Genomic DNA, 27,857 nt, shown 5'->3' on the forward strand with positions numbered 1-27,857 from the left:
TCACAGGAGGCAGGGGCAGGTCTGGAAAAGGGCCATGCTGTAGGCGGTGCAGCAAGAGTCCTGGATGCTCCCTGCAAGCACTGTGAGACAGATACATCCAGAAACTGTCGGCAATGCAGGCTTCAAAGAAATGATACCTAGAGTCGGCGCATGCGCAGATTGAGATATCGGCTTAATGATGAGCCAAGATCTCATCTGCTCCCGTTCCACTACCGGGCACCATTTTCCTTAAGTCCGATGGTGGGAAATCAATGGACCAGAGGTGACGTGTGCACAGATAACATCTTGAGCTGAGAGCTCAATCTGCACATGTGGCGTCTCCGGGCTTCATTATTTGGAGAACACACCGCTGACATTTTCAGGATGGCCCCTGCCTCACCCCCCCGCAGCAAGCGCAGCCTGATCATAACTCTACCCACAGAACAGAGCACAGCCCGTAGCATCACCCCTGCCTCCTGTGACCCCTCTCCACCACCCCCGGTAAGCTACATTCTGCTTATAAGACGAACCCCCCATTTTCCTCCCACATTTTTGGGAGGAAAAGTGTGTCTTATAATCCAAAAAATACGGTATGTTTTTAAAACATTTAGAAAGCTATTTACCATTTCCTTTATTCTTCCCAAATACTGGCTACTTAGTGTCAGTATATCACATAAAATCCCAATAAAACCCATTTATGTTAGTGGGTGTAATGTGAAATGTTCAGAGGGTTTGAATATTTTTTCAAGACAGACTAATACTCTAACATGCATGATAAACCATCATAGGGTTCCGAAACATTATTGAATTTTCAAATAATATTCTCTGATGTAATACTATGTAATATAATAATATTCAGTTACTGTCAAAATTATTCACTCCAATTGCAAATTAGGAATATTAGCAAAATTTACAAACGTTTTGTTTTTTGCAATAAACCATTCAAACAAAAATAACAATGGATATAACATGGTTTCTCTAAATTTAACAGAAAAAAAATGCCCCTTTTACTGATCACTGCAGTCTCTGAATTTTTCATCTTTTCTTAACAATCACTTTATTACTCAGTAGAGCCCCTCTGGCTGTTGTGACCTAATGCAAATGTGACGCACAGCCAGACACCGGCTTTGAACAGAGTTCCAGAGGAATCTTAGCCTAATTCGGTTGTCAAAAGAATGGCTCAAAAAGTTAAGAGCTCATTGCCTTACGCGAAGAAGAAAAGGAATATAAAAAGATAGCAAAGGCATTGACTTTTCCTAGAGATACTAGTGGAAACATAATTCACAAGTGCACAAGTTATTGGAGAACTGGCTACACTACTTGGATGTGGCAGAAAGAAAAAGCTAAAGCTATCACAGGCTTCCACCTGAATCCTTAAACGCTGCGTGCTCTATCACTCCTGTCTCCCAAGTTGCAGACTGCTGACCTGTAGCTCACGAGACGTTAGCTGGCTCATGAAGGTAGCACTTACGCAGGCATCAAACTGTCTCTGCAAGCCCATCATAGCAGTCAGAAAAGGAGACAGAGGCTTCGGTGGCATGAATCAGGATTAGATGAGCATAAACATTATTTTTTTTAATATTATACCCTTGTGGGGGCCATGATAGAGTTTACAAGAGGTTATGGGGAGCATACAAGAGTATACAAGAGATTGTGGGGACCATACAAGAGTTTTTAAGAGGTTGTGGGGGCCATACAAGACTATACAAGAGGTTGTGAAGACCATACAAGAGTATACGAGAAGTTGTGGGGCCCATACAAGAGTATACAAGAGGTTGTGGGCACCATACAAGAGTTTTCAAGAGGTTGTGGGGGCCATACAAGACTATACAAGAGGTTGTGAAGACCATACAAGAGTATACAAGAAGTTGTGGGGCCCATACAAGAGTATACAAGAGGTTGTGGGGACCATACAAGAGTATACAAGAAGTTGTGGGGCCCATACAAGAGTATACAAGAGGTTGTGGGGACCATACAAGAGTATACAAGAGGTGTGGGGACCATACAAGAGTATACAAGATTCTGTGGGGACCATACAAGAGTTTTCAAGAGGTTGTGGGGGCCATACAAGAGTATACAATCGGTTGTGGGGTCCATACAAGATTATACAAGAGATTGTGAAGACCTTACAAGAGTATACAAGAAGTTGTGGGGCCCATACAAGAGTATACAAGAGGTTGTGAAGACCATACAAGAGTATACAAGAAGTTGTGGGGCCCATACAAGAGTATACAAGAGGTTGTGGGGACCATACAAGAGTATACAAGAGGTGTGGGGACCATACAAGAGTTTTTAAGAGGTTGTGGGCGCCATACAAGACTACACAAGAGGTTGTGAAGACCATACAAGAGTATACAAGAGGTTGTGGGCACCATACAAGAGTTTTCAAGAGGTTGTGGGGGCCATACAAGACTATACAAGAGGTTGTGGGGACCATACAAGAGTATACAAGAGGTGTGGGGACCATACAAGAGTTTTTAAGAGGTTGTGGGCACCATACAAGACTACACAAGAGGTTGTGAAGACCATACAAGAGTATACAAGAGGTTGTGAAGACCATACAAGAGTATACAAGAAGTTGTGGGGCCCATACAAGAGTATACAAGAGGTTGTGGGGACCATACAAGAGTTTTCAAGAGGTTATGGGGACCATACAAGAGTATACAAGATTCTGTGGGGACCATACAAGAGTTTTCAAGAGGTTGTGGGGGCCATACAAGAGTATACAATCGGTTGTGGGGTCCATACAAGATTATACAAGAGATTGTGAAGACCTTACAAGAGTATACAAGAAGTTGTGGGGCCCATACAAGAGTATACAAGAGGTTGTGAAGACCATACAAGAGTATACAATAAGTTGTGGGGCCCATACAAGAGTATACAAGAGGTTGTGGGGACCATACAAGAGTATACAAGAGGTGTGGGGACCATACAAGAGTTCTTAAGAGGTTGTGGGCGCCATACAAGACTATACAAGAGGTTGTGAAGACCATACAAGAGTATACAAGAGGTTGTGGGGAGCATACAAGAGTATACAAGAGGTTGTGGGGACCATACAAGAGTATACAAGAGGTTATGAGGCCATCATACTATATAGGGGGAAGTGGGAGGTCATAATGAAGTACATAGGAAGCTGTGAGGGTCATCATACTCTATTTAGGGAGCTGTGGGGGGCCATTACACTTTATATTAGAATAAGCAAGGGTCTTAATAAAGTATATGAGGTTGTGGGGGCCATCATACTATATTTAGGAGAAGTGATATCATAATAAAATATATTACAGGTTATGCGTTGCCATCATACTTCATATATAGGGAGACGTGGGGACATAATACAGTATACAAGGTTAAAAGGGCCATCATACTATATATAAGTGAGACGTGTGGGTCATAATAAAGTATATAAGAGGCTGGGAGGGCCATATTACAGGATATAAGATGCTGTGGGGGCCATTAAAGAGTATATAAGGTGCATGGGCCAAAGTTCAGTATATAAGAGGTTGTGGGGGCCAAAATACAGTATATAAAGGGCTGTAGGGACCATCATATAGTGTATAGACAGCTTCTGAGGGAAGTCCATGTTACTGTTTTGGTTCGGCCACCCGGATAAAATAAAAACAAAAAAAAGTTAAAATGAAGCAAAATGGGGAATAGAGCAGGACATTTATATTTACCGAGTCTCCCACACAGCTGTCACACTGCTTCTGGGTCCGAATTCACTCTTATGCATATTCTGCACCAAATCTGCATCTTCTGGTAGAAAAACGCACCAGAAGTGAGTCAATACCACATCGCGGTTTTGGGGCATTCTTTTGCCAGGAGATGCAGATTTGGTGCAGAAATGTCTGCAACCAAATGGTTAACGTGTTCACATAGCCTAATCCGGTAATCTCGCATTGAGTTCAATATGTTCCCCTGCGGTGAGGTCACTGAGTAGTGGACATTGTGTAGTGTCATTATTTTGGCCTTGTATAGTAGTAATTTAGGGTAATATTGCACTTTGTATAGTGTGCTTTAGTGGTCTGTGATAAAATGTATAAAAATCTAAATAAAAATGCAAACATAATAAGTAGTGAAATAAATTATCGTCATTAGTTGCTAACTTTGTAGAATCACTTACTGCACAGGTACGGGTCCTCGTCAGAGTTATCGGAGCAGTCATTCACGAAGTCACACATGTTATTCTTGGGAATGCAGTATTTATTGGAGCACCTGAACTCCTCGGATGTACATTGCTTGTCCTCCACCACCACTGGTGAACAGTCCTCGAAAGAAATATCATCCACACTGACGTCTCCTACGTAACTGACACCACGCTTAGCCCGGAGGACAATCTACAAAATAAATATTAACGTGAAAATATTGCAGGATGTAACGTACATTAGGAGGTCGTCAACTTTTACTTGTTCACTTATATGGCATAAATGAAGAAATAACTTCACCGAGTGTCTTTCTTCTGGGACACTCATCAACTTTTTGGAGGAATCCAGCAGCAAGTGTTTCATTTTCCTACAGCGCCTCCGCAGGATGACGAAGCACTAACAGAACCCAATGTCGTTGGTTTGCACTGATGTGTTGGGTAGAGCCAATCTCCTAAAATTTGTTTGAGCATATTCGATGTGACCTGAATAAAACTTGAGTGGTTTGCTATGCTCTTGGGTCTCCCCAGATCCCAAGCATACTATATGGAAAGCCAGTAAGGAATTTAAAAAAAATAATAATAGAAATCGATAGCGTGGCGTATACCCGATTTCATCTTCTATCACCAGGGATTCATATGTTAATATAATTCCTTTATTTTTCATACAGGTCGACGCGTTTCAGAGACATCAGTCTCCTTTATCACGACATCAATGGAACAATATCAATGATATCGTTCCTTTGATGTCCTGATGAAGGAGACGGATGTCTCTGAAATGTGTCGACCTGTACGAAAAATAAATGAATTATATTAACATATGAATCCCTGGTGATAGCGCAGCATATACCCGATTTCTATTTCTATCGATTTCTATGTCCATTTTCGGGGCTGCGGCTGTTACCATCTCTACATGTGTTGTATAGGGGTTGTGACTGTCACAACCGCAATAGGTGAGTGCGCCTAATTTCTGTCTATTGATTCCCTACCAGGTAAAATCCAATTGCGCTTCTCTGTTCCACAGTGTTATTTCCCCAAAAAATAATAATAAAAGAATGTACTCAATCATCTTCCCTGGAACTAAACTTGCTCCTTCCCACACAATCCTGCATCACCATGAGGCCTTGTCAAAAATGGAAGAACCAGACTGAGGACGATCCAACGAACAAAGATGCTCAGACCAATCAGACCAAACAAACACAGGATCGGGCGGGGAGCTGCATTGGCATTTTTTAATATTTTAACCCCTTCCCATTCCTCAAAAGAATTCAGCAAAATGTTAATTTGTTGCAATTTTAGATGTTAGGGCTTGTTCACACATTGCCTTTGTGACACATTTTTGTTCCATGTCATAAAAAGAGCTAAAACTATGAAAATGTGAGAAATTTCTCTTTTGTTAAGATTAATATAGAAAAACATAGATTTGGTGGAAAATGCTTAAAAAATGGCCTGTGACATTTTGTGTCTAAAAACGAAACATAAAATGTGCCAAAATTCTGGCTATAATCATAAGACAAATTTTCCTCTGCACCTTTGGCCAGCTTATATTTATAGCATCTGCCATGGATATCCCATCACATGCTGATTGGTGGGGTCTGACTACAAGGACCTCCATGGATACAAGAGAAAAGGGGTAAAGGGAGATCAACAGATGGTTAAAGGGAATCTGTCACCAGGTTTTTGGGGCTAAATCTGAGAGCAACATAATGAACATAATGTAAGTTGCACTCTGCAGGTTAGATGCAATGCTATATTGAGTGCCGCAACACACCAATTTTAGCAATTGTTGAGTGTTTCTACTCAATGAGACCTTTACCATAATTAAAGGGGTTGTCCACTATTTAGGATAGGTCATCAATTTCTGATCAGCCGGGATCCAACATCCGGGATCCCTGCCGATCAGCTGCTCTCGATGCCAGTTGCGGCAGTAGGAAAGGCTCAGTTCCGGATCTGTCACATTTTCTGATAGCGGTCAGTGCCAGGTACCGATCTGATTAGGAGGTGGATGCGCAAGTTCAGAAGACGGGACAGCTCCAGGAACTGAGAATTTCCGGCCTCCTGCTCCCATCGCCGGCACCGAAACAGTTGATTGGCACGGGTGCCAAGTGTCAGACCTCGGCCAATCAGACATTGATGACGTATCCTAAGGATATCAATGTTCAAGTAGTGGACAACCTCTTTATTTTGTCATGGTATATCCTAACAATACCCCATCACATAGTGTAAAAGCCTTCGAGTGAACAACATTTTTGTGTAGCCATCGGAGAAGCAAGGGTACCGGTCACACCTAAGTCCCCGAGAGTGCCCAAAGGCCCCTTTTTCTGAATGGCACAGTGTTTTGCTAGCTAAGCTTTTATTATCCTGGTATTTGCTAATGTTGTCTAACTATTCTAAACTGAGCCAATAACAAAATGTCATGCTAAAAATATCTGCTCTTGTCACAGATTGCTTCATTACTTAGGCAAGTGGCAATCTCCTATTTAACATTTGATAGACTATCCTCTCAAGACCAACTGTAAGCTAAACATGATATCCAAACGCATATACATATCGGTTTAATTATTTGACTAGGAGACACAATGTTGAACATATGGTATGTCCAATTAATTACCTTGCCGATGACATTGTTTATGGCGCTATGTTTCAGCTTCAATCTAGTAAATTAGACGCTCTATTAAAATCCATGGGGAATATTGTGAGGGTAACGGAATTGGAAATGTATTATCAAGCTCCTATTGCAATAACTGTTTCCAGGATACTTTATTTGTCAGCTCTTTGTACCAAACCCAATCAGAAATCACAAAATGATTTCCACAGCTTAATGCAGAATTGATGAGACGAATAAAGGTTGAGCTCTTCTCATGACATTGTGTGCAAAATGCAAAAAAAGAGGTAAAGGGAATCGGTCAGCAGGTTTTTGCTGCCTCATTTGAGAGCAGCATGAAGTAGACAAAAAGATTCTCAATCTAACAATGTATCACTTAGGTGTACTTTTCATGTTGCGACATCGCTACTGCGATATCGTCGGGGTCAAAAAAGTGACGCACATCCGGCGTCGGCAACGACGTCGCAATGTGTAAAGCCTAGATGCGCCGATAAACGATCGCAAAAGCATCGTAAATCGGTGATCCGTGTAGTGTCGGACATTTTCATAATGTCGCACCAATAGGAGATACGATGTTGTTTCTCGTTCCTGCGGCAGCAGCAGCACACAGCGAGGAACATCTCCTTACCTGCCTCTACCGGCTATGCGGAAGGAAGGAGGTGGGCGGGATATTTACGTCCCGCTCATCTCCGCCCCTCCGCTTCTATTGGACGGCTGCCGTGTGACGCCGCACGACACGCCCCCTTAGGAAGGAGGCAGGACGCCGGCCAGAGCGATGACGCAAAGCAGGTAAGTGCGTGTGAAGCTGCCGTAGCGATAATGTTCGCTACGGCAGCTATCACAATATATCGCATGTGCGATGGGGGCGGGTACTATTGCGCTCGGCATCGCTAGCATCGGCTAGCGATGTCGCAGTGTGCAAAGTACCCCTTAGATTACTGGGTGCAGCTGTTCTGGCACAATCAGAATTTTTAGATTTAGCAATGCAGCCGAGCTGAAAAAGCTGTCCTCGCCCACACCAGGCCCTCTATAGAGATTGCACATTGATAGTGAGGTGTCAATCAGGGGAGTGGTAGTGCCGTTCCGGACTGTTGTGCGCATGACATTGTAGTCCGAGCAATAAGATCAGACTTTGACAAGACAGGCATTTCTGAATTCTATGTTTTAACCCTCACTTCATGCTGTCTTCAGCTTACATATCAAAAACCTGCTGACAGATTCCCTTTAATGAGGTTGTCCAGGCATAGATATTTGACGACTTATCTACAGGATAAGTCAACAATAGTAAATGAGTGGAAATCCAACACCTGGTGCCTTCCACAGATCACTGTTGTTGTGCTCTGGTGACAAGCACAGCACTATTCAAAGTGTAGTGGCTTCTGCCTGATACTGCAGCACAGCTCCTATTCTTTTGCTTCCAGCATTGGTTGCTACACTTTGGCCAGAGTTGCAGAACAGCTGGGTGTCGGATTCCTCAGATCTCCTATTGCTGACCTCTACACACCCTACTGATTCCCTGCCAGCCCCATTTCAATGGTACCAAGGCCCCGCATGGTTGCTGTTCTTCCTCTTCCATTGATGATGTGTCGTTATAAACAAGTGAACACTGTAGCCAATCACTGGCTGCAGTGGTACCTCGGTGGTGCTGACACATTGATGATTGGTTGCAGTGGTCACATTTCCAAGTTGGTGTGTCATTGCTGAAGCAAAAAGATCAGAAACCCATGGGGCATCCAGGAAACTCATAATGGAAGCTGTCAGTAATTAATAAAATAAATATGTTTTCTTTTATTATTTTATCATTTCAGCTTGTGAAAATATTTAGGTGGCTGGACAACCCCTTTAAAATCAATCTTGGTAATTGTCTATTGGAATTGCAGCTGAATGGACCTACATACCATCCTTCTTTACCCTGTGTCTACTTTAAGCATATTGTCACGGATGTGTCACGGCCTGTCACAGAGCTGTCACGGCTGGTTGACAATCCAGTGGCAATGAGTGCTAGAAAATTCCAGAGATTGGCGGCATGTGTTGTTATTTGACAGTTCCCTGTTTCTGCAGCTGTGCACTGTATGACCCTGGGAAACTGTCAGTTTTTCCTCTCAGTTGCCAGCCTCTGACTTCCTTTATTAACCTCACCCTGCGGAGGTTTGGGTGCGGTTTATAGTTGTTCCTTGCTGAGCTTTGGAGAGGTCGTCTTCTGTTGTTCCAGATTTCTGTGGCTGCTGTAGCTAAATAAGTTTGTCTTTTGCTATCTACCAGGGCTCTGGTGATTGCAGTTGTGTTTCCTCTGTATTGTTGCCTTGTGTCTTACTTTAGTGTCAGTGGTGTTGACTTTGCGCTCATACCTTCCATCCTTACTTAGGACCCATTTGCCAGGGTAAGACAGGGGCCTGGATATTTCAGCTCGGCTACAGTTGTGGAGCCTGTATAGGGTCGGTGAGGGCAGCGAGGGTAAGCTGCAGGTTGTAGTCAGGGGTCACCACTTCCCCTTTTCCTAGCTATAAGTCATTCCTTCCCCCTCCTTGTGTGTTGTCCTATATGGCTGGTATAGTTTCTCTCCCCTGCCATGACACTTATTAGAAAAGGTACAATAACTTATCATACTATGATTCAGGCAGCTACATGGGTAGAAGGAGGAGTGACATGTTGGCCTACTGAAGTGCCACTTGTTGGAGAATACAACAGCTGCAGGCTTATGTTTGAGGGATTGTGTTGAACAGAGACTAATTGTTACAACTTGTTGACATGTGTGTACTTCCTCTATTCACTGTATTATGTGGACCTGTCTAGTGTGTTTGTGTCAGTTCTTATCTGAATCCCCCATGTTAAAAATGAAGATGATAAAAGTAAAAAACAGTTCATTTACCCACCATGAGTGTTGATGATTCTGCTGAAAGCTGAAATCTACAACAGCAGACTAGTCATTGCATCACTGCATTTGTATTAGGCCTCTTTCACACTGCGTTCTTCTTCCCATTCAGTGGTCCCGTCAGGGCTGCCATCCGAACCCCCCCAAAACACGGGTTTGGGACATCTGCGCCAACGGGGCCTCTGACTACAATGGTTCAGACAGCGTCACCGTCCGCTCTGTCGTGCACCATTTTTGGGGATATATATTTACTGGAGGCAGACAACCAGACCCAGTTTACTACGTCTGGGTGTCCACCTTCAATAGGCGTATATTCCCGAAAATGGTGCACGACAGAGCACACGGTGACTCCATCTGCACCATTATAGTCAGTGGCCCCGTCAGCGCATACATCCGAAACACGTTTTGCGGGAGGTTCAGACGGAAGCCCCGATGAGACCACTGAACGGGGATAGGAACGCAATATGAAAGCGGCCTTAGGTAAATGGTTCGTTATCCAATAAACCGCCTACACAATTTAATAATAATCCCCACCAATCAAACGCTGACGATTTGTGCTAAGGTCAGAACTTCAATCATTCAACACTGGAAAGCCACTTTAAAATGTAACACAAATATACAAACCTGAAAATTAGACAATGTCCCCAAGTAAACCTCCGCTCTCCTCCATCTATCTAATTGTTTCCCACTTTGGAACCAAACTTCATACGTCACATTGACGAGTCTAATAAGCACCTGCAATGCCGAAGAAACAAGTATCATTAGACTGTTAGTATATGTCTAACTACGCATCTTGAATAACAACTTCACACAATATATAGATTATTCTAGACTACATTTCAGCATTTTTTACCTTTACAGCCAATTCTAAAATAAAATAAAGCACATTCATATCAGGCATATCAGGCATTGATGAGATCCAGAGATTTTATTCTCAAGTGGAATTTTCTAAAGACGACCATCTGTCTATTTTGTGAGAAAATAAAACAAAAAACAAGAGTTTGCCACGTCCCAGGTCTTTTTACGATCTTTGAAAAACATCAACAGTCTAAAAAAAATTGCATTTTGCCTCTGCGATGTGTTAGTATTCTGAGCACGGAATAGTAGAGATGATTGATGTCTTCTTACATAGTTATTTAGGTTGAAAAAAAGGACATAGGTCCATCACGCTCATCCTTTCTCGACCAGGTATATATTCTCTATGGCTAGATAAATTTATAATCCACAATATTTGTCGTGAGAAAAGTATGCAGCCTTTCTATAAAATGCCTGTGTCAGCCATTACTACCTCTTGTGGTAGGGCATTCCACAGTCTGACTGCTCTAACTGTAAAGAACCCTTTCCTATTTAGCTGTCGGAATCGCTTTTCTTCCACTCGCAGTGAGTGCCCCCTGGTCCTTAGTATTGTCTTTGGAAGAAATAAGTCACGTGCCAGTCCTTTGTATTGACCACACATGTATTTATACATATAAATGAGGTTGCATCTGAGACATTTTCTTTCAAGCTAAAGAAGCCCAACTGTACTAACCTCTCATCTTAGGTGAGACCTTCCATAGCTTGAACTTCCAAATATTCTTTTTAAAAATGTGGAGCCGAAAACTGGGGGGACCATACTCTAAATGTGGAATCCCAAGTGATTTATAGAGGGATAGTAATACGTTGGGATCAAATCACTTTATTTCTCTTTTTATACAACCTAGAATCTTGTTTACTTTTGCAGCTGCTGCCTGACATTGAGTGCTGCTGCTCAACCTACTTGTACCAGAATACCCAAGTCCTTCTCCTGTTCTGTAGTCCCGAGTATTCTTCCACTAATGTATATGCAGTAATTGAATTACTCCAGCAGCGGGGAATTATTCTACATTTGTCATTATTATCCCTCATCTGCCATATGTTTGCCCAAGTAGACATCTTATCACTTTAACAACTCTATAAGGCTATGTGTCCACGGTAGAATGTACCTGCGGATTTTTCTGCATGAAAATCCGCGACATTCGCGGCAAATCCGCACCTTATTTTTGCCGCGGATTTGGCGCGGATTTACCGCGGATTACCGCGGATTTGCCGCGGATTTTGATGCAGATTTTTTTTTTTCTTTCCCCATTCTATACCCAAAATCCGCACCAAAATCCGCAACAATAATTGACATGCTGCAAATTTTTCCGGATCAAAATCCGCGGCAAATCCGCCGCGGAAAAATCCGCAGCATGGACACAGCATTTCCAAAATGCCATTGAAATGGCTTGGAAGTGCCGCTGCTGCAGATTTTCGGAAAATCCGCGGTAAATAGGCGGCAAATCCGCGGTAAATCCGCAGCGTTAGGGTACGTGATCCAACAGATTCCTGAATGGGAAATCTACAAAGTTAGGCTAGGACTCTGCAACAATGTGGTCTCACTTATCATCACAGGAAAAATTGCTGTGCTGTTATTACCAAGAATCAAATAAGCATCCAAGGAAAAAAAGAGAAATTCCAACAGTGTTTGTTTTTATCAATGGGAAACATTAGCTAAGATTAGATTAATGGTAAAACTTTACCACCACTCATGGGTAATACAATATGGCCGTTGTTCTTAACTAGCAGCACTCTGGAGTATGTCTCTTTATTAGTGATGAGCGAGCATGCTTGTCACTACTCGGTACTCGCACGAGTATCACTGTACTCGGGCTGCTCGGCGGGGACCGAGTAATCTCGCGATACTCGTGCTTTACTCGTGGTCTTCATTTCTGCATGTTGGCGCTCTTTTGAGAGCCAGCCCTCATGCAGGGATTGGCTGGCAGACCACTGCAATGCCACAGCCCTGTTAGTTGTGGAATTGCAGTGATTGGCCGGCCTGCACAGCGTCACCGAGCCTTTATATAGGCCGGCGCGCTGTGCTCTGCTCACAGCTATTCTGACAGTGAGTGTAGGGAGAGTGTCGCTGATTCAGGGAAAGCTTTGCGGCCCTTTATAGCTTTTTCAGTTGCAGGGCTGCAAACAGTGTGACCAAAAGTCCTTCTCAGGACTATTCTAGTTGTATACAGGCAGGCAGGGTATAGCCAGGTCGGCGTACAGTAGCAGAGTCCTTCTCAGGACTATTGTTGCTATATACAGGCAGGGTATAGCCAGGTCTGAATACAGGCTAGTGACCAAAAGAGTCCTTGTCAGGACTATTGTAGCAGTATACAGGCAGGCAGGCAGGCAGGGTAGTGGTGACCGTATACCAGCCTTCATATCTGGGGCTGGTGTACACAGTGTAAAACAGTCCAGATAGTGTCTGACTTGTCTGTACTGTAATTGTCGCTCCCCAAAAAAACCTGTTAGGTTATTATTGCGTCCGTGCTTGGTTTTTAAAACCGCACGTGTGTGCCTGTTGGTGGCAGCGTACAGGTGCACTGGTGTGCGTTTTTACCAAACTATTATATAACGCACAAGTGTAGTGTATAATACACGTCAGTCAGCAGTGGCTGATAGTGTCAGAGTTCTTAATTTTTGCTCCTAAAACCTGTGTTAGGTTATTATTGCGTCCGTGCTTGGTTTTTAAAACCGCACGTGTGTGCCTGTTGGTGGCAGCGTACAGGTGCACTGGTGTGCGTTTTTACCAAACTATTATATAACGCACAAGTGTAGTGTATAATACACGTCAGTCAGCAGTGGCTGATAGTGTCAGAGTTCTTAATTTTTGCTCCTAAAACCTGTGTTAGGTTATTATTGCGTCCGTGCTTGGTTTTTAAAACCGCACGTGTGTGCCTGTTGGTGGCAGCGTACAGGTGCACTGGTGTGCGTTTTTACCAAACTATTATATAACGCACAAGTGTAGTGTATAATACACGTCAGTCAGCAGTGGCTGATAGTGTCAGAGTTCTTAATTTTTGCTCCTAAAACCTGTGTTAGGTTATTATTGCGTCCGTGCTTGGTTTTTAAAACCGCACGTGTGTGCCTGTTGGTGGCAGCGTACAGGTGCACTGGTGTGCGTTTTTACCAAACTATTATATAACGTACAAGTGTAGTGTATAATACACGTCAGTCAGCAGTGGCTGATAGTGTCAGAGTTCTTAATTTTTGCTCCTAAAACCTGTGTTAGGTTCTTAGTGCGTCCGTGCTTGCATTTAAAAACCGCACGTGTGTGCCTGTCGGTGGCAGCGTACAGGTGCACTTGTGTGCAATTTCCAGAAACTTTGATATAACGCACAAGTAGTGAATATACACGTCAGCAGTGCACAGCATTGCAAAATGCGCAAGGGCATTGGCAAGGAACAAGGAAGTGGACGTGATGGTGGTGCAGGCAGAGGCCGAGGTCGTGGGCAAGCTCTAATTTCGCCACAACAAAGGGCCACATCTAGTCGCTCGCACGTCCTGTCCCAAATTCTTGGGGACCGCAGCAGTACACTGCTCTTGAACCAAGACCAGTGTCAACAGGTTGTTAGTTGGATAGCGGATAATGCTTCCAGTCAGATTGGCACCACCACAAACACTCTGTCTTCCACACGGTCAAGTGTCAGTAGCCGTGATACTGCACCGCACATTTCTGAACCTGATCCTCCTTCCTACCACCAGGCTGAGTACACGTCCTCCTCGGACATTAATGATCCCACACTTGGACACTCGGAAGAGCTGTTCACGTTTCCATTCACACATTCTGGCCTCTCGCCAGCTCATATTGAAGTGGGTCATGAGGAGATCGTCTGTACAGATGGCCAAATATTTGAGCAGCCACGTTCTCACGAAGTTGGCAACGTGTCTCAACAAGTGGTGGACGATGATGAGACACAATTGTCAGCAAGTCAGGAGGAGGAGCAGGGTGCGGAAGAGGAAGACGACGTGGTGGATGATCCAGTAACTGACCCAACCTGGCAGGAGGATATGCAGAGCGAGGACAGCAGTGCACAGGGGGAGGGAGGCGTAGCATCACAACAGGCAGTAAGAAGCAGGGTGGTGGCCCCAGGCAGAAGTCAGGCAACCGTTCCCCGGAACAACACGACGACACAAGGTGCCTGTACAAATGTTAGGTCTTCACGAGTCTGGCAGTTTTTTAAGTTGGATCCAGATGATTCAAAAAAGGCCATTTGCAACACCTGCCGTGCCAGCATCAGCAGGGGTACCAAAACTAGCAGCCTGACCACCACCAGCATGATCAGGCACATGTCAGCCAAGCACCCGACTTTGTGGGAAGTACAACAGAGTCGAGGAGCAGTGCTTGCTGATGTCACTGCTACGTCTTCGCTGGTTGTGCATGCGAGCCAATCCTCTGTCCATGCTGCCTGCCAACAAGCCTCCTCCACTCCTGCACCTGCAGTTGCCTACGCAGAAAGAACACCATCATCAAGCACGTCCTTGTCCCAGCGCAGCGTTCAGTTATCCATTCAGCAAACCTTTGAACGCAGGCGCAAATACACTGCCAACACCCCACATGCCACAGTTCTAAATGCTAACATTTCGCGACTGCTTGCGCTGGAAATGTTGCCTTTTAGGCTGGTGGAGACAGAAGCATTCCGTGACCTGATGGCGGCAGCTGTCCCACGTTACTCGGTCCCCAGCCGCCACTATTTCTCCCGGTGTGCCGTCCCCGCGTTGCATAACCACGTGTCACAAAACATCACACGTGCCCTGAACAACGCTGTTTCACCCAAGGTCCACCTAACCACAGACACGTGGACAAGTGCTTGTGGGCAAGGCCGCTACATCTCGTTGACGGCACACTGGGTTAATATTGTGGAAGCTGGGACCCAGTCTGAGCGAGGGACGGAACACGTCCTTCCCACACCAAGGTTTGCAGGCCCTACCTCAGTCAGTGTTTCACCCACACTCTACAGCTCCGGAATGTCATGCTCTTCAGCCTCCTCCTCCTCCTGCGCATCCTCATCCACTGTGCCCTCCACACCAGTCACAAGCTGGAAGCACTGCAGCACTGCCTCGGCGAAGCGGCAACAGGCTGTGCTGAAGCTAATCTGCATAGGTGACAAACCCCACAATGCAGAAGAGCTGTGGACAGCTCTGAAACAGCAGGCAGATCACTGGCTCACACCTCTGAACCTAAAGCCAGGAAAGGTCGTTTGTGACAATGGCCGGAACCTGGTGGCGGCTTTGAGGCGAGGCCAGCTGACACATGTTCCATGCGTGGCCCATGTGCTCAACCTCGTGGTTCAGCGGTTTATAAAGTCATACCCAGAGCTGTCTGATCTGCTGGTAAAAGTTCGCCGCCTGTCTGCACATTTTCGAAAGTCACCTACTGCTTCAGCCGGCCTTGCCGGCTTTCAGCGCCGTTTGCATCTTCCGGCTCACAGACTGGTGTGTGATGTCCCCACGCGTTGGAATTCAACTCTGCACATGTTGGTCAGGATATGTGAGCAGAAGAGGGCAGTTGTTGAGTACCTGCATCACCTAAGCCGTCGGGAAATGGGTCAAACTCCACACATAACACCTGAGGAGTGGAGATGGATGTCAGACCTATGTACCATCCTCCAAAACTTTGAGGACTCCACCAAGATGGTGAGTGGTGATGACGCCATTATTAGCGTCACCATACCGCTACTCTGCCTTCTAAAACGGTCTCTACTGAAAAACAAACATGATGCATTGCAGGCGGAGCGCGATGAGTTGCAGCAAGAAACAGTAGTGGGTGTGGGTGATAACACACAGCCCAGCCTCGTCTCATCACAACGTGCAGTGGAGGACTATGACGAGGAGGAGGATGAAGACATGGAGCAACTCTCCGGCCAAATTGAGGATATGACATGCACACCAGTCATATCCTCGATTCAGCGTGGCTGGCCAGAGGACAGGGTAGATGAGGAGGAGGAGGAGGAGGAGGAGGAGGAGGACAGCATGTTCAGTCATCTTGTTGGTCAGGCTACTGAAGTCCTGGCTGTTAAGAGTCTGGCGCACATGGCTGACTTTATGGTAAGCTGCCTGTCTCGTGACCCTCGCGTTAAGAACATCTTGGCCGACAATCATTACTGGTTGGTAACACTGTTAGACCCACGCTACAAGGAGAACTTTTTGTCTCTTATTCCCGTGGAGGAGAGGTCAACCAAAATGCAGCAGTTTCGGAAGGCCATACTCACGGAAGTAGGCAAAGCATTCCCCTCACAAAACGCTAGCGGCATAGGTCAGGAATCAGTGGACAACCGAGGCGTACAGCCGAGAGAGGCACAAGTCCAATCCGCCAGAGGTAGGGGAACAGTCTTTAAGATGTGGGACAGTTTTCTCAGCCCCTCACGTACCACAGCCCCTGAGGTGCGGGGTAGTGCCACAAGAAATCCTAAGTTTGCCCAGATGCTGAAGGAGTACCTTGCAGATCGAACAACTGTACTCCGACATTCCTCTGTGCCTTACAATTATTGGGTATCCAAGCTGGACACGTGGCATGAATTGGCTCTCTACGCCTTGGAAGTCCTGGCCTGCCCTGCTGCTAGCGTTTTGTCAGAGCGTGTTTTTAGTGCCGCAGGTGGAATCATTACAGATAAACGCACCCGCCTGTCAACTGAAAATGCTGACAGGCTGACTCTGATAAAGATGAACAAGGGTTGGATTGGGCCAGACTTCACCACACCACCAGCAAATGAGAGCGGAATTTAAAGTTTGCCATGTACCTCCACTCACCCATGGGTACACTTCTCGACTTTGGATAATCGCTGGACTGCTCCTCCTTCTCCTCATGCGCCATCATGATGACCGTTACAATAGTTAGGTCTTTGTTTCAGGTATACCCCCAGTGGTAAATTTTTTCGCCCATTCTTTGCAGAATGGACATTACAACGACAGGAGATCCGCTCCTTTGCAATGGGAACAATGTTTTGAGGCCCTCATGCACGTCTCTACCCAGGGACAACGTGGAGCCTCCCAATTTTTGGCTGCCCTGCCTAAGGGCTATACTGAAATACACCCACTTCCTTAAAATGGACACTTAATGTTTTGAGGCCCTCATGCACGTCTCTACCCAGGGACAATGTGGAGCCTCCCAATTTTTGGCTGCCCTGCCTAAGGGCTATACTGAAATAGACCCACTTCCTTAAAATGGACACTTAATGTTTTGAGGCCCTCATGCACGTCTCTACCCAGGGACAATGTGGAGCCTCCCAATTTTTGGCTGCCCTGCCTAAGGGCTATACTGAAATACACCCACTTCCTTAAAATGGACACTTAATGTTTTGAGGCCATCATGCACGTCTCTACCCAGGGACAATGTGGAGCCTCCCAATTTTTGGCTGCCCTGGCAAAGGGCTATACTGAAATACACCCACTTCCTTAAAATGGACACTTAATGTTTTGAGGCCCTCATGCACGTCTCTACCCAGGGACAATGTGGAGCCTCCCAATTTTTGGCTGCCCTGCCTAAGGGCTATACTGAAATACACCCACTTCCTTAAAATGGACACTTAATGTTTTGAGGCCATCATGCACGTCTCTACCCAGGGACAACGTGGAGCCTCCCAATTTTTGGCTGCCCTGGCAAAGGGCTATACTGAAATAGACCCACTTCCTTACAATGGGCACTTCAGGTTTAAAGGCCATCATGCACGTCTCTATCCAGGGACAATGTGGAGCCTCCCAATTTTTGGCTGCCCTGCCTAAGGGCTATACTATAATACACCCACTTCCTGACAATGGACACTTAATGTTTTGAGGCCCTCATGCACGTCTGTATGCAGGGGCATTGGTGAACCTCACAATTTTGGACTGCCCTGGCAAAGGAAAATACTACAAAGACTCACTTCCTCAAAATGGGCACATTAGACTCAAGAGGCCTTCATGTACGTCTCTTCTCAGGGACATCGGAGTGCCACACAATGTTTTCACTTAAAATCTTTCATGTATTAATCTCAAAAAGTAACATACACCAGATCTATCTCACTATTGGGTATGTGCCCTTAACATTTCCGCCATGAAAAATCATTTTGGGGTCATTTTGGAAGGTTTTCTGGTGAGTCCGTAAAAATGGCGTAAAACGCGGACAAAATTGTTCACAGCTGTGACTTTTGAGTGATAAATGCTTCAAGGGGTCTTCCCCATGCTGTTGCCATGTCATTTGAGCACTCTTCTGAGACTTTTGTGCCATTTTTAGGGTTTCTCCATGCTGCCGGGAGGTCATTTCACAAAAATACTCGGGTCTCCCATAGGATAACATTGGGCTCGTTGCTCGGGCCGAGTACACGAGTATCTTGGGAGGCTCGGCCCGAGCTTCGAGCACCCGAGCTTTTTAGTACTCGCTCATCACTACTCTTTATACTACCAAAGAAATATATCATAAGACACATACAGTACAGACCAAAAGTTTGGACACACCTCTTCATTCAAAGAGTTTTCTTTATTTTCATGACTAAAAATTGTAGATTCACATTGAAGGCATCAACACTATGAATTAAAACATGTGGAATGAAATACTTAAAAAGTGTGAAACAACTGAAAATATGTCTTATATTCTAGGTTCTTCAAAGTAGCCACCTTTTGCTTTCATTACTACTTTGCACACTCTTGGCATTCTCTTGATGAGCTTCAAGAGGTAGTCACCGTAAATGGTTTTCCAGCAGTCTTGAAGGAGTTCCCAGAGATGCTTAGCACTTGTTGGCCCTTTTGCCTTCACTCTGCGGTCCAGCTCACTCCAAACCATCTCGATTGGGTTCAGGTTTGGTGACTGTGGAGACCAGGTCATCTGGCGTAGCACCCCATCACTCTCCTTCTTGGTCAAATAGCCCTTACACAGCCTGGAGGTGTGTTTGGGGTCAATGTCCTGTTGAAAAATAAATTATGGGCCAACTAAATGCAAACCGGATGGAATAGCATCCCGCTACAAGATGCTGTGGTAGCCATGCTGGTTCAGTATGCCTTCCATTTTGAATAAACCCCCAACAGTGTCACCAGCAAAAGCACCACCACACCATCACACCTCCTCCTCCATACTTCACGGTGGGAACCAGGCATGTAGAGTCCATCCGTTCACCTTTTCTACAAAGACACGGTGGTTGCATCCAAAGATCTCACAATTGGACTCATCAGACCAAAGCACAGATTTCCACTGGTCTAATGTCTATTCCTTGTGTTCTTTAGCCCAAACAAGTCTCTTCTGCTTGTTGCCTGTCCTTAGCAGTGGTTTCCGAGCAGCTATTTTACCATGAAGGCCTGCTGCACAAAGTCTCCTCTTAATAGTTGTTCTAGAGATGAAAAGGTGTGTCCAAACGTTTGGTCTGTACTATAGATGAGATGACCGTTACATACAATGTCCTATTATATAGCTCTGTGTACTTATAATTGCTCATTTTGCCTTTCTACGCAGCTAATTCTTCTGTTTTCCATTAGGTCTATGACAGCGTGGGCACAAGCTTCTGTGCACACATGAATTGCTATGATGTACGTTTACATCATTTTGAAGAAAACCCTTTCCCGACATTGACATAAACTTACATCAAATATCATGAAGGAGTTAAAAACTGACTAGCTGAATTCTTCAAATTTCTGTGTAGGAACAGGAAGTGTATTTTTTCTGCATGAGTCATCACTGCAAAAGTCTCTGGCAGGGGGGAGGAGCAGAGCAGCTGGGTCAGGAGGTAAAGCGGGGGATGACTCATGCAGGCAAAAGAGACTTCCTGTTTCTACATAAGACCATAAAAAGAGAAGAATTTACTGGGTAGAAAGGCAAAATGAGCAACTGTAAGTACACAGTTCTAAATAATATGAAGATTGCAATATATTAAAAGGGTAAAAACTTTGAGTGATTCTTTAACAACAGTGTAAAGATTTATATAAATAATCCTGCTAATTCACTTAATGTTAAAATCCCAGGTGGTCTGATGCTTGCAACAATAGCCATAATAGGTAATGTTAGGCTGATTGTAAGTTGTTTAGGGTAATGATGGCCTACGGAACAAATGTGGGATTAATATTTGATTCCCTAGTGGTCTACAGTCAAAGGAGGTAGTTCCGTGGTGGTCTAGAGTATAAGGGAGTTTATATTTAGAAGCCTGTAGTTTTATTGTTCTCCCTTGGCACCAGTGATGTGTCCATCTATACAGAACATAAATCGTATATTTTTAATTGCAGTTAAAACCCTGCTTTTAACACTGCAAACGCATGGCAGATCATCATCAAGGTCTAATGGGTTATTGTAAAGCAATTCATAAGAAATAGATGGACTCTAAGGTCAAGGAATAGACCCCAAAGTCAACGCCTAACAAATTTGACTTCTACTGAAATTTTGGGGTCTATTTCGGTACCAAAGCCACAACCCTTTGCAAAATTCTCCAAAAATGATTACTACATTTAAGGCCAATTTTTTGCCATTCCTCAAATGACTAATGCGGGCTTCACACAAGACGATCTATCGTGCGATCGCACGAGCGATCGCACCCACCCCCGTCGTTCGTGCGTCATGGGCAATTAGTTGCCCGTGGCGCACAAAGTCGTTAAACCCCCGTCACACGCACTTACCTGCTGAGTGACGTCGCTGTGGGCGGCGAACATCCACTTCCTGAAGGGGGTGGGATGTTCGGCGTCACAGCGACGTCACACAGCGGCCGGCCAATAGAAGCGGAGGGGCGGAGATGAGCGGAACGTAAACATCCCGCCCACCTCCTTCCTTCAGCATTGCTGGCGGGACGCAGGTAAGCTGTGTTCATCGTTCCTGGGGTGTCACACGAAGCGATGTGTGCTACCCCGGGTAAGATGAACAACCGGCGCAAAGACGAATAAACGACTTTTTAAAAATGAATGACGTGTGAACGATACACGATTTGTAACCGATTTGCGAACGTCCGAGTCGCTTGGAGGTGTCACACACAACGACGTCGCAAACAATGCCGCATGTGCGTCACGAAAACTGTGACCCCGACGACATATCGCCCGATAGATCGTCTCGTGTGACGCCCGCATTATTCAGTGGTAGAATATTTGACAAATATCCTAGATAAATTGTATTGTATTGCAGCCCACTGCTATTACTCTTTTTATCAGTGAACTAATATAAAATGTACTTTTTAAAATATGAAATTATTAAAAAGAGCAACTTGGAGCCAATCCTGTGCCGCGTCGGGCGAGGGTAATCATTCATGTTAATACTGTGAGATTAGCATTTCCAGGAATATTTCTATGTCTTTTCTTAAACAAAGAGTAATCTCTTACTATGATATTTCGATCTTAATTGAAATGAAATTATAGAAAAAGTTTTTAGTAGCACTTTATAATGAAAATTTCTAGTGATATATTGGCCTGGAGAAACAATTGAGCTGTGTGACTTTGAAGATATATTGGTGGGATATATCTTGTGAGTAGCGTTTGCATTTGATGAATAGCACAAAATAATTGGATAAAAACCATCAAATTCCAGCAAAGAACATCACTGGTTTATGTGTAGCAGATATCGACCTACTCTTCACGAGCTCCCGGGCACACGATACAGCAGGAGACATCAGAATACTATGCATGCTTTCATGGAAAAAAAGGGAAAGGAAACCCTGCATCTAGGGAAGAGAGAGATGGTGACCTCTGACCAAACCTACTGCTTGTCCCTGGGGTCCCTCACCACGCTAGATAGGTTCCTCACCTGCGTCGAACTGGATACCTTGCCAGCAGCCAACAAAGGCACTCAAAACAGTGAAATCCTAGGTGCATTGCCCCCTGGGAAGTATGCAAATCAAAAAAGGAGCCTCTGTTAGGAGTCTCGACACAGAACTAGCCAGATATCCCTCCAGGAAGGACCTAGCCAAGGAGTGGCTCTTTTTAGTAGACCACCATAACCACCATATTAAGTGGCCCTTTTAGTCAATATCCATCTCTTTGACGAGTTTAAAGATATGACAAGGGAAATACCAAGGCCAGGTATCCATTCACAGACAGCTGTTTCGGGGTGTTGCCCCTCATCAGTGTGGAGTAGGATTCTGGCTAGGTGGGAGCAATGCCTAGTCTTCAACACGTACGAGCGACCGCTAACGATTAAAAATACTCACCAAATCGTTGATCGTTGACACGTCGTTCAAATCCCAAATATCGTTGATGGTGCTGGACGCAGGTTGTTCATCGTTCCTGAGGCAGCACACATCATTACGTGTGACAACCCAGGAACGACGAACAACACCATACCTGCGTCCTCCGGTAACGAGGTGGGCGTGACTTTCATGCGTCTGCTCTCCGCCCCTCCGCTTCTATTGGACGCCTGCTGTGTGACGTCGCTGTGACGCCGCATGAACCGCCCCCTTAGAAAAGAGGCTGTTCGGCGGCCACAGCGACGTCGTTAGGCAGGTAAGTTCGTGTGACGGGTACTAGCGATATTGTTCGCCACGGGCAGCGATTTGCCCGTGACGCACAAACGTCGGGGCGGGTGTTTTGTGCGCATGCTGCATTTTTTTACCACATTTTTGTGGTGTGTTTTTGTGTGGTTTTGGGCCACAAACTGCACGACTTTGCTTCCCCAGCAAAATCTATGAAATTTTAGTTTTGTTGTCTGCACACTGCAGTTTTTGTTTTGCTGCGTTTTTGAGCTGAAAAAAAAATGAGCATGTCAATTCTTTACTGCGTTTTCCTGCGTTTTTCCACCCATGCAATGCATTGGAAAAAGGCAGCAAAACGCAGTGATCAAAAACGCAGCAAAACGCAGCCAAAAGCTCAGTAAAACGCAGTGTGTTTTTGCCGCGGGTGTGTTTTGTGCTTTTTTTGCGGCCAAAAACGCAGCGTACAAAAAAAAGCACTGTGCGCACATAGCCTAAAACCCCTCCAAAGAAAATGGATGTGTGAATGAAGACTAAAACCACAGATGTGAAATAGATACAATTACAGCCGCGCTAAAACCATCATCACAAATAACATTTTCCGTGAACTTCTCGCAGCCTGATTTTCCGGTTGTAATTGCCGCCACCTTGTTCTAATGTAACATATGTGCGGCAGCATTTATGGCATAATTAGTGTTTTTTTTTTCCCTTTTCATCATTAGGTTGTTCAGCTCTTGTTATGTATTGATTGCTTTCCAGCTTTTATGTTTCTAAATGATACCTGGCAAACTTTATTAAAGCGCGAGCTCAATACGCCACTTGTCTTTCCATCAGATACAGCTGCGGCAGAATTGTGGGGACCTGGCTCCGTGTTAAATGTTCACCTACTGTTAGCTGCCAAATGGGCTCGCTACAAAAACACTGCAGGGAATGTAACACGCAGCCTTTTTATCTGCCACAATATTCATTTTGGACCAAAAGCGATAGGTAGTACGTGCCCTTTCTCATGTTAACAGCTTGATAAACTGAGCCAAAGTAGTAGACAGGGATTACACCATAAATCTAGACAAGCGGCATGTAATGCAGCCATTCCCCTCAATATCCATGCCCGTAGCTGTAGCTGCCAGCCATAGACAACTAAATTTATCACAGTACATGGCGTGGTGAATACTGTCGCATCTCGCAGAATTCAGCTTCGAAAATCCATCTACGGCCTCGTTCAGACGTAAGTGATTTTCTCGTACGAGAAAATCCTTCTGAGTTTCATCAGTAATTTTTATCCAAGTTTCATCAGAGTTTGGGCAGTGTCACTTTTTACCATCGGTGTTTGGTCAAAGTTTCATTAGTTTTTCTTGGATGAGAAAAAAATAAAAAAGTTTCTCCATCTTTCCTATCTACCATGTCGTGAAAAACTGATAACACACATGTAGGGGTGCTGCCTCTACAAATGGTTAAGTAAGTACACTATGGGGTACTTTGCACATTGCGACAGACATCGCTACTGCGATATCATCAGGGTCAAATCGAAAGTGACGTATGTGGAGACACGGGGCTCATTGGGTGCTCTGGTCCGCTAAAACCAACCACCTTTAGAAAGACAGCGTGGCCCAGGGCTCATCCCAACTGAACGCCGGCCTCCCTAACCGTGGGCGTAACACTACGCAGACAACACAGGGTGAGGGAACCACAATAATTAGACTTTATTGGATCCCCAAACAATTAACGGCACATAACACATAACCAGCAAAACACACATGTAACAGGCAACAGTCTCACCCTTCCGCTGGCTCACCAGGGATTTAGAATGTCCATGCCTCACAGGTTCCAGGGCCACTTACTCCAATCCAGCAGCACCCCGCTTTTGGCGGGCACCCACTGAGAAAGGAATAACGCCAGATTTAGGAAGCTGGCTGAGGTCTGCAAAGTCTGTAGCCAGGTGACCAAATTGTCCCAACCTGGGTGTCTTCCTTAAGTAGTCCTTAGTTTGATGATACAATCCTGGCAGCCGGAGTCAAAATCCCTAGACTGTTGATATGGTCTCCAACCGGAACCGGAGTCCCTAGATTGAAGCCATAAGATATCCTGATCCTCTAGTGAGCTCCTAAGAGCTTAGACTGGATACATCAGCATCCATCAACAACCTCCTGGTGGCTTAAAGAAATCCCTTTTATAGCCACAGCCTTCCACTTGGATACACTGCGTCCTCATCGATTGGTTGGACAAGATTGCTTCTCCCAATGGATGAATCTCAAGCTGCATGGACAATGTTCATTTAAAGGGTGTGCATAGAAAGACTGAGGATATCTACATGAAGTCTGCAAGTCACAGACTCGACAATGGCTACTAAGGTAATTTACATTAGATTAGCAATACACACCTACATTACAATGAATGCTCCGAAGGGTCTGGTCCCAAACAATAGTTAAGCAAACATGAGTTACCACACAGTAGAACAATACGTCTGGCTGAATGTTAAGAAACTTTAACCCATGAGAGTCCATGCAATCACATTCCTCCCCCTTCTTAATATTAGCCAGATGTGATAGGCTTCCGATCATCCTTCTCCTCTTGACGGCATTGTCCTTTTTAATGGTGAGGTCAGCAACAGAGGCTTGCATCTATACACCTCCTCCTGATTATCTCCCCCAAGTTGAGCAGCCATATTGTGGACAAGCACTAAGGTGGGGTCCATGAGTTGGGCTTGCATACATTTCTTACTATCAATCTTCCCCCAGTCAATAGCCACAGTGTGGTTAGGCTTACTCATGGTTCTTGGCTCAGAAGTGGATGCTGGAGACTGGGAATGTGAATTATCCTTGGAAAAGATGTTAGAAAGATCCATATCAGGGTCCTGCTTGGCTTGGAAGTGGGTGATGGCTGCTTCAAACTGACTGGATAGTCCTTGTCCTAGGTCATTCTCCAAAATGACTGGTGTGAGCAGGTAATCCCCAAGCCCCACTTTCACTTCCCTCTGAGTGGTATCCGAAAAAACAGGCTTGGTGCGGTCATCTATGAACCCCACTTCAACTTCCTCCTGGCTAGTCCCCGAAACAACAGGTGTGGGGAGGCTGTCCATAAACTCCATATGGACCTCTTCCTGGTCAGACCCCAAAGTAACTGGTGTCCATGGGGACGGTGTCCATAAGCTCCACATCAGCCTTGCTCTGGTCAGTCTCCACAATGACAGGTATAGGGAGACTGTTCACAAGTCCCACATCGATCGCTTCCTGGTTAGTTCCCAAAATACCAGTGGTGGGGATGCTGTTCATAAGCTCCACATCAGCCTTGCTCTGGTCAGTCTCCACAATGACAGGTATAGGGAGACTGTTCACAATCCCCACATCGATCACTTTCTGGTTGGTCCCCAAAATACCAGGTGTGGGGAGACTATCCACAACCTCCACCTCGACCTCTCCCTGGTTGGTCCTTAGGTCCAACTGCAGACATGCCAGAGGGACATCTGAGCGCTGGCCCTCAGTCAGGGAGATGGATAATTGGGAATCTGGTAAATGGTCTTCTGGGGAAACAATAACTGGGCTTACCAGAGTGATGGAGGAACCAGTGTCTCGTAGTCCCTGGCTCTTGACCGGCTGAGCTGGTAGATGGGCTCCAAGCATGTAGCCTCGGTTTTGGAGACAATCTTTATCTATATGTCCATGGCGCCCGCATATATAACAGCGCCATAGATTGGGCGAGTCAGAGGCCCTGTTTGTACTCCTTTGTTTTGGCTTCTGCTGGGTAGCGGGACCATCCTTCTCGAGCAGCTGGTGTTAGCAGTACGGCAGCTGGAATCCCATAAACATATTCCAAAACATAAGCTCTCTCTTCTCTTGAGGATTTAGGCCCCAATGCAGTCAACAACGCTGTGGCTTGGGCCATTTTGGACCAAGTTGATTCCCGATTGTCACTAGATCCATGATGTGGCACATAGTTTAAATCCTCTGGATCAATATCGGTGGGATCCTCATTGTCCTCTGCATCATTCTGGGCATCCCAACGGACTAATTTCTGGATCAAGTCCGACCGAGTCTCAGCGTTCCAGTAGATAATCTTTTGCCTCTGGCACAGATCCTGTAGCATCCATTTACTGCTGCGGTCGTAACTCCTCTCTGGTCCTTGTCCCATGGCTGAGCTGGTGGGGTGGGACATGGCAGCGTCCGAAACCTGAATGCTTCCCCTATGGCCTGCTGGGTATGCTGATGTGCCTCCCTGGTTATTGAGCCCTGGACGGTGTCCACGAACACAAGTCCTTTGCAGCTCCCTTGGGTAAACCAGGCTGAGTAGTATCCCACTGCTGCCACCAATTGTGGAGACACGGGGCTCAGTGGGTGCTCTGGTCCGCTAAAACCCACCGCCTTTAGAAAGACAGCGTGGCTCAGGGCTCATCCCAACTGAACGCCGGCCTCCCTAACCGTGGGCGTAACACTACGCAGACAACACAGGGTGAGGGAACCACAATAATTAGACTTTATTGGATCCCCAAACAATTAACGGCACATAACACATAACCAGCAAAACACACATGTAACAGGCAACAGAGTCTCACCCTTCCGCTGGCTCACCAGGGATTTAGAATGTCCATGCCTCACAGGTTCCAGGGCCACTTACTCTAATCCAGCAGCACCCCGCTTTCGGCGGGCACCCACTGAGAAAGGAATAACGCCAGATTTAGGAAGCTGGCTGAGGTCTTCAAAGTCTGTAGCCAGGTGACCAAATTGTCCCAACCTGGGTGTCTTCCTTAAGTAGTCCTTAGGTTGATGATACAATCCTGGCAGCCGGAGTCGAAATGCCTAGACTTTGGATATGGTCTCCAACCGGAACCGGAGTCCCTAGATTGAAGCCATAAGATATCCTGATCCTCTAGTCAGCTCCTAAGAGCTTAGACTGGATCCATCAGCATTCATCAACAACCTCCTGGTGGCTTAAAGAAATCCCTTTTATAGCCACAGCCTTCCACTTGGATACACTGCGTCCTCATCGATTGGTTGGACAAGATTGCTTCTCCCATTGGATGAATCTCAAGCTGCATGGACAATGTTCATTTAAAGGGTGTGCATAGAAAGACTGAGGATATCTACATGAAGTCTG

The 27,857-nt window shown here is 45.4% G+C and overlaps 1 protein-coding gene across 1 annotated transcript in view; it reads right to left on the reverse strand.

Annotated features, from left to right (window-relative positions):
• Positions 1 to 27,857, reverse strand: part of MALRD1 (MAM and LDL receptor class A domain containing 1) — a 746,310-nt gene that overhangs the window by 319,224 nt on the left and 399,229 nt on the right. The window contains exons 23-24 of the mRNA XM_075315583.1: positions 10,219 to 10,329; positions 4,100 to 4,313 (exon numbers count right to left, since the gene is read on the reverse strand). Coding sequence (XP_075171698.1) covers positions 4,100 to 4,313; positions 10,219 to 10,329 — 325 coding nt within the window. The remainder of the gene's footprint in view (positions 1 to 4,099; positions 4,314 to 10,218; positions 10,330 to 27,857) is intronic.

This window comes from Anomaloglossus baeobatrachus, chromosome 6 (assembly GCF_048569485.1).
Source record: "Anomaloglossus baeobatrachus isolate aAnoBae1 chromosome 6, aAnoBae1.hap1, whole genome shotgun sequence".
Classification (NCBI taxonomy): domain Eukaryota; kingdom Metazoa; phylum Chordata; class Amphibia; order Anura; family Aromobatidae; genus Anomaloglossus; species Anomaloglossus baeobatrachus.